A 14,257-nucleotide genomic window follows, 5' to 3' on the forward strand; every position below is an offset into this window, starting at 1 on the left:
ATATGATAATTTATTCTTTCACATCTATTTTGTTCTCATGTTACGAATGCACGAAACAGTGTTGCATATATATATAAATACGTAATGGCAAGGGCATAAATCCTGTATTTTCCCTTTACTTACTGCCCTATTCTCTGCCTACGGGGGGTCAAAGTGTTTAAAAGTTGGCCTGCTGTTACATTGCTGACATCTGGAAAAAACCCAGGGACCAATTTCTGGGCCAATCAAAACACCCAGGAGTCTGCAAAGAACGTGTCCCTTCTTTGTCAAAATGAATGTTCTTTTATTTCAGAGTTACTTTGATTTTGCTCGGCTTTTATTTTGAAAAACGTTTATAATTTGTGTTAATGTAATTCTAAATTAAGTAGAAACTCTTCCAATTTATAGTAAATGTTATAATCTTTATGATTTTTTTAAGTGGGAGAGTTTAAAAAAACTCAGAAGTGATCTAAAGCAACTTTTATCAACCCTGTACTCTTTCAGGGTTAGTTTTAATTCTCTGTTGCCGGATTTTGTGTCTGAATCACACAGAAAAAGCTGCTTTTCCGGGCCCCTTTAAGCCTGCTAGAAGTACGATACCCACTTCCTGCCATTGAGACGAACAGAAGTGGCCTTCCAGTGTGGGAACATTTTGATAGACAATGAGAGACCCAGATGAACCTCAGATAGTCCTGACACCAGCCGTGTCGACTCCACATCTGTCTGTTTTTGATGCCTTACTCACAACGTGGTGCTGGTGATCATAAAGGGATTTGTGGCACATTTTAATGGAGCATCAGGGGACTGAACCTGTAAATAATGTTTGCAGCTTGGAGGTTCACAGAAGTTCATGATTTGACTGGGAGACCAGGAGCTGTTGTTCTTTTAGACAGGTGAGCCTAAACTCAGTCTGGCACAAACACAGGGTGACCTTGTGCAACCTCAGCTCGTGTGAAGTGTGCACTCCGAGTCCCTACACGTTACACTCTGTGGTCTGGACATCAGAGTGCAAGGCCATTTCCTTAAGTGTGCCTCACCCCCCACCTCCCTGCAACTTCCTCCATACCCAAACAAAAGCCCCTTCTCTGGGAAAAAAGCACTCACCCTCTGGGATTCTTTAAACAGAAATAATGGTCACAATGCCTACCCAGTATGCTTAATTTAGGCTTTTTATGGACTGCAAAACTTGATATTTTTCCCATTGTGGTTTGCAAAGCAAGATCAGCTCAATTTCAGAAAAAGAAAATCTTTTAATCATACACAGTTGGAAGAATTGCTGAAACATTAGATGCACCTGCTACTGGATTAGAATTTTTGCCAGTGAAGACTTCAGGCTCTGGAGAGCCATTATCTCAGTCAGTAAAGATGTGTTATAAAATAAAAGTGCATGTAATAAGTCCATAATCTTTAGGCTGCTGATGTCTATGCTTGGGATGAATTTGGATGAGATGTATAAACCCCAGAGGCTCGATGCTGATGACGGTTAGAGGCCAGACAGTGCCAAAGAATCGCCCCAGGTGGAGAACGCGGGTGGACGAGGGATGGTGAACTGTCCAAAATGCAGAGTGAAACTACACTCACATCAAGTGACCACTTTCAATGAAAAGTCTTAAACATGCATGAATGCGGCTTCCCCATTTAAAACTCATTGCAACTACGCACAGTCTTTGGGGTCTACGTACAAAACACCCAGCCATGGAACACATGCTGAAAGTTACCAGTTGAACTTTGACCAGGCACTCGACCTTGGTGAGGAATAGATGGCATCCGGTATAACTTAGAAGTGCCAACCTTTTGAAAATGTTTCATGGAGAAATTGCAGTTTGTTCCCAAACAATTCTTTCATACGTTGGAATAGAGCTGTGAAAGCCTGGAGCAAGAGTCGCTCTGCTTTGACTCTTCCAACGGTAGGTGGCAGAAATGTTCGTATAAAGAAACCTTTTGCTTAGTGTGAACACCGAGACAAATGTGCAGCACATTTGGTCTGTGGCTAGACACCATTTATGGAGTGGGGAAAAAAAAAATTTTTTGAAGGCATTTTAGAAACTGAAGGCCTAATTGATATTAGTATGTAGAGATGATCAAAGCAGAACTGCAAGGTCATTAGACTTTGAACTTTCATAACTTTCCTCAGAAATCCACTTCAGGAATTTATGGGCTAGGTGGTTAAATAGTACAAAGCCTTAAAAAAAAAAATAAGTTTAATGCTCAACTGGTTGTTCAAAATATTTTTTATTTGCAGCAATACAAATCTTAGGATTTTACACACTAAGTACAAGCCTTTATTTCATTACAAATTCACAGCAACATCTTCAGCATCCAGCCTTCATCTGGTTCTGGGGTGGCAAAGGTTTGCCCAGGTGGATGCCCACTGTCAGACCAAACTCCTGGCTGGCATGTTTCTCCTGAACATCAGGAGTCAACTGGAAAGACTTTGGGTCAAAGCAGTCCAAGGAGATGAAGGACAGCGGCTTCTCTTCCAGCAGGCCCTGCAGTCGGGAGCGCCAGCCCTCCAACATGGCTGTACGAGCTTCAGGAGACGCACAAGAAGGAGCCCAAAAGACCTGAGGAGGCAGGACCTGGAAGCCACAGTAATGCAGGATACCGTTCTGCATTGAGAAGAAAGTCTGTTAGAAGCAAGTCTGCAAAGTTCACTTTAACTGCTGCATGTAGTACCTGGATTGGCCACAGAGTGACGTTCATGTCTCCATTGATGCCAGTGGAGCTGAACATGGATTCAAGAGAGCCAGTGGTGAAGGACAGCATGGCTTTCTTCTCCTGGATGAAGAGGAGAAGTTTTGATCATGATATCCATGCCACATCTGCACTGAAGCCTCACCTTCAGGAGTCCCTGGCTGTAACGCTTCTCTTTAGTGAAGGCAAAGCCACATGTGAGCACACGGTCAATCCAGCCCTTCATGATGGCAGGAACACTGAACCAGTACATGGGGAACTGGAAAACAGCAAACAAAATGAGCATGTGCCAATTTCCTGGTGATCAGTGCAAACTGGACTTCACCTGAAAGATAACCAGGTCTGCCTCAGAGAGTTTAGTTTGCTCTGCAGTGATGTCTTCTGCCAGCCTGCCCTCCTCCCATGCCAGCCTGGTCTCCTCCTGATACCGGAAGTGTTCAGCATCCTTAACGTCCCCTGTCACACAGACATGGTCACTTAGTGCTGGAGTAGAGTCCAGGTTTCTGTCACATGCCAGCATACCTTTGATGTCCTCAGCAGTGGCAGCAGCTTTAAAGTTCATAGCATACAGGTCAGAAACCTCTACTGTGCAGCCCTGAGCTGTCAGAACCTCCACAGCAGCACTTTTGGCTGCAGCATTGAAGGATCCAGAGCTCTGGTGGGCAAACACAATCAACACTTTCTTGGCTGCAAACGAGAGACAAAGATTAGATCATCTTTAATTCCCATGTAAAACCCCTACTCCAAGTATAGTCCCTTAAACTAAAATAAAGACTAGGACAAAAAGACGCTTTCATACCCATTGTAAGGAGCTCAGCACTAACTGCCACTACACTTTGCTGGTGAAATGGAGCTGAACTACAGGTGAAGAGGTACCTGTTGTATTTATTCACCTTTCTCAGGTGCTCTCAATGAACAATTAGGAGCAGCAGAGACTCAGGGGGTCATCAGAAAATCATATCAAACGTTAATTTTGCACTGAAATTAAAAACAATTATTAATTTGGGATTTCTAACTTATATAATACACAACAATTTCAGCAAAAATGCATGAACACTAAACTTTAACACCTGTTTTTAATGAGCTCTATGTTGATCATTTTTTCTATTGACGCCACTGCAGTTGATCTCGCTGATAATGATGGCCATAAATACATGTCTCAGCTGTAATCTTCAGTGGCTCACATCAGAATTCACACACACTTCAGCATCCTGTTCAACTGCTTCACATTAACTCGTGGGATCAACAGTTGCGTGAGGGTTCGTGCAAACACACCTCATGACTCAGAAGTGTGGATCCGTCCTTTTTTCCTCTTCACGTGTTTATTTTCTGAGAATTGTGGTGCTTCGAGGAGTGATCAGGGTTTCAAAAACCTGCATTTGATGATATTTTTGGGTGCTCAGGATGATGTCTCTTATCATTTCAGTGTTTTGTGTTTTGAGCCTTCTGATTCAGGATTCTACTTTTAAAAAGAAATCAAAGTAAAATGTTTTATTTCTGTGATCTTTTTTGCTACAGAAACACACTTCAAAAAACGTGGTGACAGTGAAAACCAGGAAAAATAAAAACAATGCTTTTGTTGTTTGGGTGTTAGCTAAAGTATGCAAGGCTTTAGAAATATGTACCTATGTTATAGGTCAGACATTTAACATTATAATCATCTCTCTTATATTGTACTGGTCGCCATTGTTTATTTCCAAATTCCATCAACCTCACCAGAACACTAAAGCTCCACGTTGTGGTATTTGGCACCAAAATATCAGCAGCAGATCCTTGGAATTCTGTGTGGGTCTAGATGAGCTTAGAGTTGTTTGTTCTGCACAGCCCACAGATGCTCCGTTAGATTGGAAAGTTGGAGGACTGATCTCAAGCTTTGCAAAAAGATGCATCTTCGGGAGAAGTGGGGTCCCAGGTGATTGTGTGCAAAGGTCTAAAGAGACCAAAACAACACGATCATGGAGCAGGAAATACCCACAATGTTTTAAGTGATTAACTTACTTATATTTTAATTTTATTTATAAGAAAGACAAAGTTATTAGAATGTGGTTCTTAAAATGATTGTGGAAAAAAATAAAAAGAGACCATAAACTAAAAGAATGAAAACTGATCCACACTCCAGGCTGGGTGGTGGCAGTAATACACTATAAAGCTGTTTGCCAACAGCCAACGAGCAACTAAAGCAGAATCATTGAGCAGCTGTTAAACGTCACAGAAAGACTCACGTGGACAGATGTATACTGGGAGAATTTAACGTCCCCAAATCGTTTTTTTTTCCCTAGGGTTCAGTTCTGCGTCTGCAGTTGGTGCTTTCCTTTGTGGTCAGACGTCAACATCCAGCAGATTTGCAGCTGTGCAAACAGTGAACAGTGATGCCCTGTGTGCTCTGACTCCTGTCAATCATGAATAGCCTAAACGTTTTTGGAGATCTGAGCCGCAGTTTATTGTCGGTTGGTTTGGAGCAGCCAGTCTTTTCTCACATCACTGACACTTGGATGCCCATGACTGGTTCCTGTTAGTCTGTGCTTTCCTTTAAACAGCTGTCAACAGATAATACTGATCAGGAAAACTGCAGAAGAGCTGCCGTTCCAAAGGTGTTCTGACCCGACCCAATCCTTGCAATTACTACTTTGGTCAAATCTTTTTTCTTCAAGCACATTAACTTTTGAGACATAATGTTCATTTGCCAACATTTAAAGTCCCCCTATGACAGGGGGGGTCAAACTCATTTTTACTGAGGGCCACATCAGCATAGTGGTTGTCCTCAAAGGGCCAGATTTAACTTATACATGTAACTAAATGTAATGAAAAATAAATGTAACTACTCCTTAAAGTTAAATAACTCATTTACTTATTTATTATAACTTTTTAAAGTGACAATTACAGTTGCATAGAAAACATATGTTTGCTTGTTACTCTAGCATGAATCCTTTTACATTTGACTTTTTTGGGTTAGGTTATGTGAACAATGTTTAAGTCCTAATGTATATTTGCCCAATCTGATATTTCAAATCCAATTCCCCCTAGATATGAATAGATACACACCAATTTTAGTTTTTATTTTAAGAAATAAAATACAAAGAATAACTCTTATGCTCTTGCAGGCCACATAAAATGACACAGCGGGCCACATTTTGCCCGCGTGCCTTGAGTTTGACACATGTGCTCTATGACAATAAAAAAATAAAAATTGGTATTTTAACTATGATTATGAAGTGTGTTTTGCCAAAATCCCACAATTTAAATGTCTTATAAAGCCATATTTCATGTTTATCTAAAGCCGCTGTTTCCAAAATCTTCTCTACATGGGTGTGGCTGTTGGTGCTGAGCTGAGTAGCCCCTCCCTTGATCCCCTCTTTCTGAAGATGACAACTGTGTCTTCCATGAGTGAAGAACTCGACACAAACAACACCGACTGACAGTCTCTATTCTCAAAAGTTTATCTTTAGCGATGAAGAGACAGTGAAAAGTGACATATTTTTGGTTCAAAATCAACACTTTTTGAACAATGTGTGGAATGACAAAACAAATGTGTGTACCAGAACCTGCTGTTTTACTTGATTACACGCGGAAAAAAAACTTGGATAAGAACATGGAAAATGATTTAAATAGTCCTGCAGATGGGCTTTATCCAGATGGAGTTGGGGGACGGCTGGGGGCACGAGATGAGCCAGAGGTGAGGTCCACAGCCAAGTACAGGAACCGGAGCACAGACAAGGCAACTGGAACCTGGAATCACTCCCACTCCCCTGTGGGAGTGGGAAAGAGGGACAACACATGAATTGCACTGCACCAAACAGGGGCATAGAGATGATAAATGATCAAGTATTGATGAGAGGAAAAGTAAATAAGTAAAGAGGACAGAAGCCCAGTGCACCATACTTTCCCCAGCTTCTAACTTCTAGAAGCCTACTCAGTTATTTAATTCAATTCAAACATGTTAATTGTAAGCCTGCTAGAAGGCCCTGCTGGCACCAACTCAAAATTGGTTCAAGGAAATTAATGATCGCCATTGATTTTGCATTAGAAGAACTTCAGAACTCATTGGTAAGGCCTCTTTAGCTCTGACCCTCCCTGGCAACAAAGGACAGCTGAAATGCGATTGGTTAAATGCTCCAATATGAAAATGTCTAGAGGCAACATAACCATAAACCAAACTATTTGGAATGATTAAGTGTATGCATGACCAAAACAATGCAGATATTTAGGCCTTCAGAGAAGGCCTTGACGCCCCACAACTGCTCTCATTACTAGCAAGCCTACAAGAAGACTGTCCATAGAGGAATGTTTCAAACCCAACTTTGATTGTAGAAACTGGCGGACTCTGACATGAGCTGGGAGCTTACTCCATAAGACAGGGGGTTGGTGGCGTAAAGGCGCCATCTCCCACTATACTTTTAGAAATTCTGGGAACCACAAGCAGCCCTGCATTTTGTGAGCCAAGACTGGGGCAGTAGCATATTCCAATAGCAACTAGGTGATCTGAAATTAGGGGGTTTAAGAAGAACAGTCTGCTGGCCAACCTCTAAACCAGGAGTTAGAGGTCCAGGGTGTGCTTGTGACAGCAAGAGTGTGAAAAAGAAGTTGCAAATGCATTTCCTAGTAACTACGGTGATCAGCATGATTAACCAAATGTGAAAAGAAAAGTGCATTTCATTGAAAACCCATTTATTTCACTACAGGTTTACAGCTACGTCTTCAGCATCCAGCCTTCATCTGGTTCTGGGGTGGCAAAGGTTTGCCCAGGTGAATGCCCACTGTCAGACCAAACTCCTGGCTGGCATGTTTCTCCTGAACATCAGGAGTCAACTGGAAAGACTTTGGGTCAAAGCAGTCCAAGGAGATGAAGGACAGCGGCTTCTCTTCCAGCAGGCCCTGCAGTCGGGAACGCCAGCCCTCCAACATGGCTGTACGAGCTTCAGGAGACGCACAAGAAGGAGCCCAAAAGACCTGAGGAGGCAGGACCTGGAAGCCACAGTAATGCAGGATACCATTCTGCATGGAGAAATAAAAATAAAAAGTCTGTTAGAAGCACTTCTGCAGATTTCACTTTAAATTAGTTGCTGCATGCAGTACCTGGATTGGCCACAGAGTGACGTTCATGTCTCCATTCATGCCAGTGGAGCTGAACATGGATTCAAGAGAGCCAGTGGTGAAGGACAGCATGGCTTTCTTCTCCTGGATGAAGAGGAGAAGTTCAGAACATGATATCCATGCACACATCTGCACTGAAGCCTCACCTTCAGGAGTCCCTGGCTGTAACGCTTCTCTTTAGTGAAGGCAAAGCCACATGTGAGCACACGGTCAATCCAGCCCTTCATGATGGCAGGAACACTGAACCAGTACATGGGGAACTGGAAAACAGCAAACAAAATGAGCATGTGCCAATTTCCTGGTGATCAGTGCAAACTGGACTTCACCTGAAAGATAACCAGGTCTGCCTCAGAGAGTTTAGTTTGCTCTGCAGTGATGTCTTCTGCCAGCCTGCCCTCCTCCCATGCCAGCCTGGTCTCCTCCTGATACCGGAAGTGTTCAGCATCCTTAACGTCCCCTGTCACAGAGACATGGTCACTTAGTGCTGGAGTAGAGTCCAGGTTTCTGTCACATGCCAGCATACCTTTGATGTCCTCAGCAGTGGCAGCAGCTTTAAAGTTCATAGCATACAGGTCAGAAACCTCTACTGTGCAGCCCTGAGCTGCCAGAACCTCCACAGCAGCACTTTTGGCTGCAGCATTGAAGGATCCAGAGCTCTGGTGGGCAAACACAATCAACACTTTCTTGGCTGCAAACAAACAAAAATTGAAAATATCAGAAGAAGAAAAAATGAAAACAGGGTTGTAGATGCAAGTTTAAAATATATGAAATGCCAGTCAAAAAGCAGAAAACCTTCACCCATTGTTAAGAAGGGGACAACGGTGATAATCTCCATAAATAAATAAATGTTAAACTAAATCACAGAGAAAAACAAAACTGCCTAACATGCAGCAGCCCTCTCTGTTTTATCTACACACTCTCAGGTGCTTTCAATCAAAAATCAAAGGCACAAAGTGATCAGGTGGTTTTAGCTGGTTTAAACAGATGCTAAATAAAGTTGTATTTATTTTACCAGAACAGAGACGAAAGCAGGGATATAAACAATAGTTGCAGTTGTGACATTTAAGACCCAAAGAGAATTTCCAAACCAAAAAAAAGGAAATGTTTCCAGCTTTTTCAGAATATCTTTTGACTTAAAATGACATTTTTATGAAGAAATAAAAAGGCAACTTTTGTGTATATTCCTAAAAATAGACCGTTTTTGCTGTTTTGGGATCTTACAGATCTCCAGTGGCTCACAAAATGTGTTCTTTTTTAATGACTGAGAGTGAATTGAAAAAGGATTGAGGAAAAAACAAAGTTCCACTCCAATCATCTTTTAAGCTATTTTAAAAGCCTTCACAGTTGTCTTTCAATGATTTTTTTTTTTTTTTTCATTTTTAGCAAAAAGAAGAAAGGCAGTTGAGGAAATATGTTTCAGTGAATTCAGAGAGGGGAGTGGAAACTCTTAGGTAATAAGTTTGGTTTACTCAGAAGCCCCCGTGAGTCTACATTTGTGTTTTGACTGTCAAGTTTGAACATTTGGATACGTGCATGTCTGTCTATGTTTCAAAGATGTCTCCGAATCGTGCGTCACTCCCAGTTTCCTTAGACCACATGAAGAAGCACATCCTGGCTAATCCTCTCACTCTCGGCTTCTGGTTTTTCTTTACATCGACGTCCTCTCACGGAAGAGTTGCGTGAGGTCGAGCCCACTCATAAACTCTGTGAGAGTACAATAAAAGGCTCAGCAGTGATCTTCAAAGAGGCAAATACAGGACTCGCCCAAGCCAATGTGAGGAAGAGGAGATGCAAGCACAACTGGTGGATGTCAACATAAACACAACCCTGATAAACCTTAAGACGTCTTCATGTCAAAGGTTTTTATTCTGATTTGAGTTAAACACAGAGTCAAACCAGCATTTAAATTTCCATGAAACAGGAATTCAAGTGTTTATAAATTTGTAATCTTGCTTGTTCCTCAGCGGTTTCCACACAAACCCACTGTGGTTGTTTCAGTGCTAAGCAACCGCATAGTTGAAAACAGATTCATTAAAACTATTTTTTTTCACTGCTGGATGTATATCATGTTACCTCATTGATGACACGCTAATCCTCAGCCCTTCTGACACACAATCCCTCTTTAAGGTGACTCCACCTTCAACCAGCAAAGGGTTTTTCCTCCATATTGCAGATATAAAAGGCCTAAACATGGTTTCGCAATTACTCCTGTTGTTAGAGTGCAACACTGCCACGTGAAAGTTGAGCTGCTCTTGTGGAATATTTTTTATAATTGAAGGAAATTACAAATTGGTAACAGTTATACATTTCCTGAAATGTCAGTGAAATTTAACACTGAAAATTTGTATGATCCTCTGTAAGAGAAACAAAATTCTTTTTAGATCTCATTAAATTGTTGTTTGCTCATGTCAGTATTGAGTTAGAGGAAACTGAAATTTGTGTGGATTCTGTAGACAAAAATAAGCCACTAACATTTTTTACCTAAGTGTTTTATTTTTATTTTTATTGTTTTATTTCTTTCTTTATTTTACGTTTTTTAAACAGGAAAAACGGGTTTCCTATATTTTAAATGAACATGAAAACCTCCAAAAGTCACAGGGAAAACTCATAGAGGTACATCTCAAAGTCTGAATGAAAACTTTAAATTGTGGGTTACACTGCCATCTAGTGGTTGAAATGAGACTTTCATTTAAAAAATAGTGCATTTGCAGTAGTACAGTTTTTCTCAGTCGCTTTAGTACAATTCTCAGATCAGAATTGAAGTTTGCAAATACGTGTGTGTATTTCTCAAAACAATTTATACAAACAGCAAAACACTATGGATTTCTTGCAAAAGCCTGTAACTTGCTCAAAATCTTTAGTTCATCTCCCAAAACTAAGTGTTTATGTCATTGAACAGTCAGTGCCATCAGAATGTCAAGTCCTTGTGTCATTGTCTACGAACAAGACAGTCAAATTACTTAGTCATGTTGTTCAACATAACTGTGTACTTTAGAGGGAGGTTCTGATGTAAACTATGGCTAAAGTTTTGATGACAATTATTGTAAAATGTAAGTTACACCTTTTTTGTTTGATTGGAAGAGACTGGACAAGATTCACATTTACACTTTTATTGTTCATATTGTAATTTGTTGACAGACCATGTCATACCAACATAGAAAAAACCCACTGCAAACAGTAACACAAAGGGAAAAAAAGATAGGACAATATTCTGTCCAACAGTACAGGCAGTGCAGTAGGAATTGGTGTGGTCTTCATATACCTCTTGTCGTTCCTGTATGTTAGGCCACAAATTCTCACCCATATCACAGCCAATATCCTCTCTTGCAATGCAGCGAAATATGTTTGTCACATTATGACAACCTGGTCAACCATTTTGCAGTTAATGACTTATATGATGAACTAATGACTAGGTGTTTTGAGGAGTAAGACTATTGCACAGTGAACTATATAATACATTTTGATCAACATGACATAAACAATTGATAATGTAGCAAAGAGCAGAGAATTGTACATAATCATTTGCATGGATGTACCAAAGCAATTGCAACTTGTTCAAAGAAGTGAGAAACTCCTTATATGATGTGCACAAGTGAAATCATGATGTGAAGATTGAACAAATAGTTTTGGGAATTTCATTCTGATCTGAGAATTGTACTAAAGCGACTGAGAAAAACTGTAACAAACGTTGAACGTGATTTTTTTTTTTTTGCTTCTAAATTATTATTATTTAACAAACTGTATTTTTCTAGGAACAATGTGATATTGCAAGCGTCCAAGTTTGGAATAACTGTATTTTTATTAGTCACAGAATAATCTAATTCATTGCTGTTTTCGTTTTATAACCCTGTTAACGTTAGTATTTGTTAAGCGCCGTGCGTTACTGCGATTTCATTTAGTAAACGGTGTAAATTACAGTAAAGGCACTCAGGCCAGTTGAGCCAGTAAGTATGTTCCAGTCAGAAAAATTGACTGGGCGGAGCGACAACAAAATAAACGATTTTGATTGGCTAACAGCAGTGCCTTGTTTTATGGGAGCCAATCAGAGCCAGCGTGGTTTTAACACACCAGCCAAGGGGATTGCTCCCCCACGCAGATAGATAGATAGATAGATAGATAGATAGATAGATAGATAGATAGATAGATAGATAGATAGATAGATAGATAGATAGATAGATAGATAGATAGATAGATAGATAGATAGATAGATAGATAGATAGATAGATAGATAGATAGATAGATAGATAGACCAAACATATAAATAATATATAAAAATGCATTTAAAAGTGCATTATTCTGTAACTAAAAACAGGAAATTAAAATTAAATTAAAAGTAAATTTGTCAATAAAAAAAACAGGCTACACAATTAATAAGTATTAAAGTTTTTTAAACCAGAAAATAAATAATATTATACAAAACATCCACTGTCGCACAATTCAAGAAGAGGTCCATGTTAACTTTGTATGTTTCCTAGCAAACACTTAACAGGTGGAAAATGTGGCAGAAACTGAATCTGGAACAGCCTGATGGAAAGATGACTGTCTCTGGGTAAAGATTTAGGAACCACATCCAGATTGTTTCATTCATTTAATTAGCTACAATTACTGCAAGAACATTTTATTCTGTTTTTTACCTGGTGACGTTTAAAGAAAATAAATTGATGTGAACCAAACTGGTTAGCTGAGGTTGTGAATTTGAGAGTTAAATTAACTTAACTTAAACTTCTACTTTAATGTGAACAAGACGATGTAATGAATACTGAATCTTGTGTAAGTACATGCTAATGAGATTTATTCACTTTAACTGACATGTGAAAATTGATCAGTAAAATATCTATTTTGACATAAAAAAAACTTTTTTTTTTTACTGTAAAGCAAATTTTTCCTGTAACTCTCCATATAAAAACGCTTTAACTAGTTATAGTTTTACAGCCATAGCTCAGTTAGTTTTTGGATCAAATATAGTCAGTATTGCTATTACCTTTTTTAAAGTAACATTTCCAACTCTGGTGAATTTATATGAAGGATGTTATCACTGACATATTCTCTAGATTATTGTAAACATGTCATTTCATTGTGAAATTCTTCAAAGTGCATTAAAGCAAAGCTGCATCTCAAGAATCTCTTAAGTTTAACAAAGCATGTTTATCTAAACTCTGCTGTATTTGTTTAGTCCTGCCTCAGGTTTTTCCACATAAATCCACTGTAAAATTCAAAAGTTCTTAAACAGTTTTAGGTTTAGATTGTAAATTGTTTATTAAACAGTCCTTAAGTTGCAACATGTGTTGCCTGGATATGGATAGATAAACCAAAAGGCTTTAAAGGAAAAAAAATACTATAAATAATAGGTGGAGCTTTACTTAAAAAAAAGGCTAAGAATGATGTATTCTTTAGGCAAACAGCTCTTACATGACACATTTAGGCTTTGCTACCATCAAGTCCAGAGCTTCATTATTTACAGGACAGTGTGGATGTAAAAGGTTCAAATGTATCCACTAAACCAGCTTGGTGGATGCTTAACCTCAAAGGTGCACAAGAGTGCTTTGGTCATAGTTGGGTCAAACGGGGAGTCAACATTAAACCAAACCAGCTGCACGGTGGCGCTATTTTTCCGGTTAGCGCTCTTGCCTCACAGCAAGAAGGCCCCCGGTTCAATTCCCGGCTGGGAAACAACGGGGAACATTGTGTGGAGTTTACATGTTCTGCATGATCACGGCTTCCTCCCACTGTCCTAAAGCATGCCTCATAGGTTAATTGGCAACTCATAGGTGTGAATGGGTGTGTGATTGTGACCCTGGAACAGACTTGGCAACCTGTTTGGGGTGTCCCCTGCCTTCGCCCATAAGTGGCTGTGATAGGCTCTGGCAGCTTTGTGACCCCCAAAGGGAACAGATTAATTGAACCAAACATGTGAGTCACAGAACATGGTTGACCTTTGGGGTGCAGGTGGAAATTAAACATCTGTTGAAAGAATGTGAGAAACATTTGAAGTTGAACTTTGACAGAGAAAGCTTAAAGAGTTGGCCGACAAAAAGTAGTGCATCTGGGAGCCGAAGTGGGTTTTTTCTGGTGTGGAAAGGAACCAAGGCATGATCCTAAAGCTTGCAGACATGTTCTGGAGGTGAATGGTGTACGAGAGGGTGATGAGAGACATTGAAAGCTGAAGGTGTGATGTCAGTAGCAATGACCCAGTGGTGATTAGCAGACAAAAAAATTAAAAAAAAGTTTGGCATCCAAGACAGTACAGATTGTCAACTTCAAAAATGACCTGCAAATCCAGAAAAGGATATAAAAAGGTGTGGCCAGACAATATCCAAAAAGGACATTAAACCTGGCAGATTAGCATTTGTATAAATTCTGAGAAAGTAAATGCTGACTTTTCCAGGGTAGTTCGTCCTCAAACTAGAGGAATAGTAGCAGAATCTCAGGTCAGAAGTGAACATTTGTGAGCAACAGCATCATTTCATACAAAAGAGCCACAGACTCAGAAAGG

The 14,257-nt window shown here is 39.8% G+C and overlaps 2 protein-coding genes across 3 annotated transcripts; both read right to left on the bottom strand.

Annotated features, from left to right (window-relative positions):
- Window positions 1–2,250: 2,250 nt before the first annotated feature.
- Window positions 2,251–3,529, bottom strand: LOC111946266 (ribosyldihydronicotinamide dehydrogenase [quinone]-like). Its single transcript, XM_020712890.2, has 6 exons — window positions 3,473–3,529; window positions 3,196–3,360; window positions 2,999–3,129; window positions 2,819–2,932; window positions 2,656–2,757; window positions 2,251–2,588 (listed from the first exon to the last, which is right to left on the bottom strand). The coding sequence occupies exons 1-6, from the start codon at window positions 3,474–3,476 to the stop codon at window positions 2,292–2,294; spliced, it is 813 nt and encodes a 270-aa protein (XP_020568549.1). The 5' UTR covers window positions 3,477–3,529; the 3' UTR covers window positions 2,251–2,291.
- Window positions 3,530–7,317: 3,788 nt separating this feature from the next.
- Window positions 7,318–8,664, bottom strand: LOC101170381 (ribosyldihydronicotinamide dehydrogenase [quinone]). Of its 2 annotated transcripts, none has more exons than XM_020712888.2 (6): window positions 8,563–8,664; window positions 8,288–8,452; window positions 8,091–8,221; window positions 7,911–8,024; window positions 7,747–7,848; window positions 7,318–7,665 (listed from the first exon to the last, which is right to left on the bottom strand). In XM_020712888.2, the coding sequence occupies exons 1-6, from the start codon at window positions 8,597–8,599 to the stop codon at window positions 7,369–7,371; spliced, it is 846 nt and encodes a 281-aa protein (XP_020568547.1). In that variant the 5' UTR covers window positions 8,600–8,664; the 3' UTR covers window positions 7,318–7,368. The 2 variants fall into 2 exon arrangements, with proteins under 2 accessions (XP_020568547.1, XP_023806894.1); XM_023951126.1 differs by having other exon boundaries at window positions 8,557–8,581.
- Window positions 8,665–14,257: the final 5,593 nt, after the last annotated feature.

This window comes from Oryzias latipes, chromosome 21 (genome assembly GCF_002234675.1).
Source record: "Oryzias latipes chromosome 21, ASM223467v1".
Classification (NCBI taxonomy): Eukaryota; Metazoa; Chordata; class Actinopteri; order Beloniformes; family Adrianichthyidae; genus Oryzias; species Oryzias latipes.

Coding starts and splice junctions, on each gene's coding strand:
- LOC111946266 (XM_020712890.2), bottom strand. Junction 2,758..2,818: donor ACAGCCAGGGACTCCTGAAG/GTGAGGCTTCAG, acceptor CTCTTCATCCAG/GAGAAGAAAGCCATGCTGTC. Junction 2,589..2,655: donor TCACTCTGTGGCCAATCCAG/GTACTACATGCA, acceptor TTCTCAATGCAG/AACGGTATCCTGCATTACTG.
- LOC101170381 (XM_020712888.2), bottom strand. CDS start 8,599: ATGGAGATTATCACCGTTGTCCCCTTCTTAACAATGG. Junction 8,453..8,562: donor TGTCCCCTTCTTAACAATGG/GTGAAGGTTTTC, acceptor GTTTGTTTGCAG/CCAAGAAAGTGTTGATTGTG. Junction 8,222..8,287: donor CACTGCTGAGGACATCAAAG/GTATGCTGGCAT, acceptor TCTCTGTGACAG/GGGACGTTAAGGATGCTGAA.